This window comes from Atta colombica, unplaced genomic scaffold (assembly GCF_001594045.1).
Source record: "Atta colombica isolate Treedump-2 unplaced genomic scaffold, Acol1.0 scaffold198, whole genome shotgun sequence".
Lineage (NCBI taxonomy): Eukaryota > Metazoa > Arthropoda > Insecta > Hymenoptera > Formicidae > Atta > Atta colombica.
In genome coordinates this window covers 854,216-854,833 of record NW_017259291.1, presented here as the reverse complement: position 1 = coordinate 854,833, position 618 = coordinate 854,216, and the positions used below count along the sequence as shown (strand labels likewise).

Below are 618 nucleotides of genomic sequence, written 5' to 3'. Positions count from 1 at the left end.
TATATATATATATGTATACATATATATATCAAAATATTTTATATTATAAAATTTATTCATTGTTATTATATATTTAATAATTAACTGTTACTAAATGTCTCTTAAAAATTATGTCACTGATTACTATTTGATTTACAAATAACGTTTATATCGACTTTCTAAACAAACTAAAAATCTTGTTTCTGAATATCAGTGCTGACAATAAGAAAGCAAGCAAGATAAATACATAATCAAAGAATATTTTTAAATAAAATCACTTACAGAAGTATCAGGTTTAATTAAATCAACTAAAAGACGTATAGCATCACATTCAAGAGCAAGATCACGTGCATAGGGAATATCAATTATATTTCCTAACACATAAACTGTTTGTTCAGCAACAATTGAAGATGTAGACTTAAGTAGCTTCATTAATTTTGGTATTGCTTCATATTTTATATAATTCTCCGATTCTTCGAATGCATTCTTCGAAGTAATAACAGTTAATAAAGATGTTATTTCAGATTGTAGGCAAATGCTACAAATAGAATTAAAAAAATTATGCCTTATTCATATATGAATACATGAAATAGATCAGAAAAGAAATAGTCAATATACGATTAAATTGAAAACATAAAG

The 618-nt window shown here is 23.6% G+C and overlaps 1 protein-coding gene across 1 annotated transcript in view; it reads right to left on the bottom strand.

Moving 5' to 3' along the window:
• LOC108686976 (importin subunit alpha-5-like) overlaps window positions 1-618 on the bottom strand; it is a 10,789-nt gene that overhangs the window by 7,560 nt on the left and 2,611 nt on the right. Inside the window, exon 3 of the mRNA XM_018192511.1 lies at window positions 262-517. Coding sequence (XP_018048000.1) covers window positions 262-517 — 256 coding nt within the window. The remainder of the gene's footprint in view (window positions 1-261; window positions 518-618) is intronic.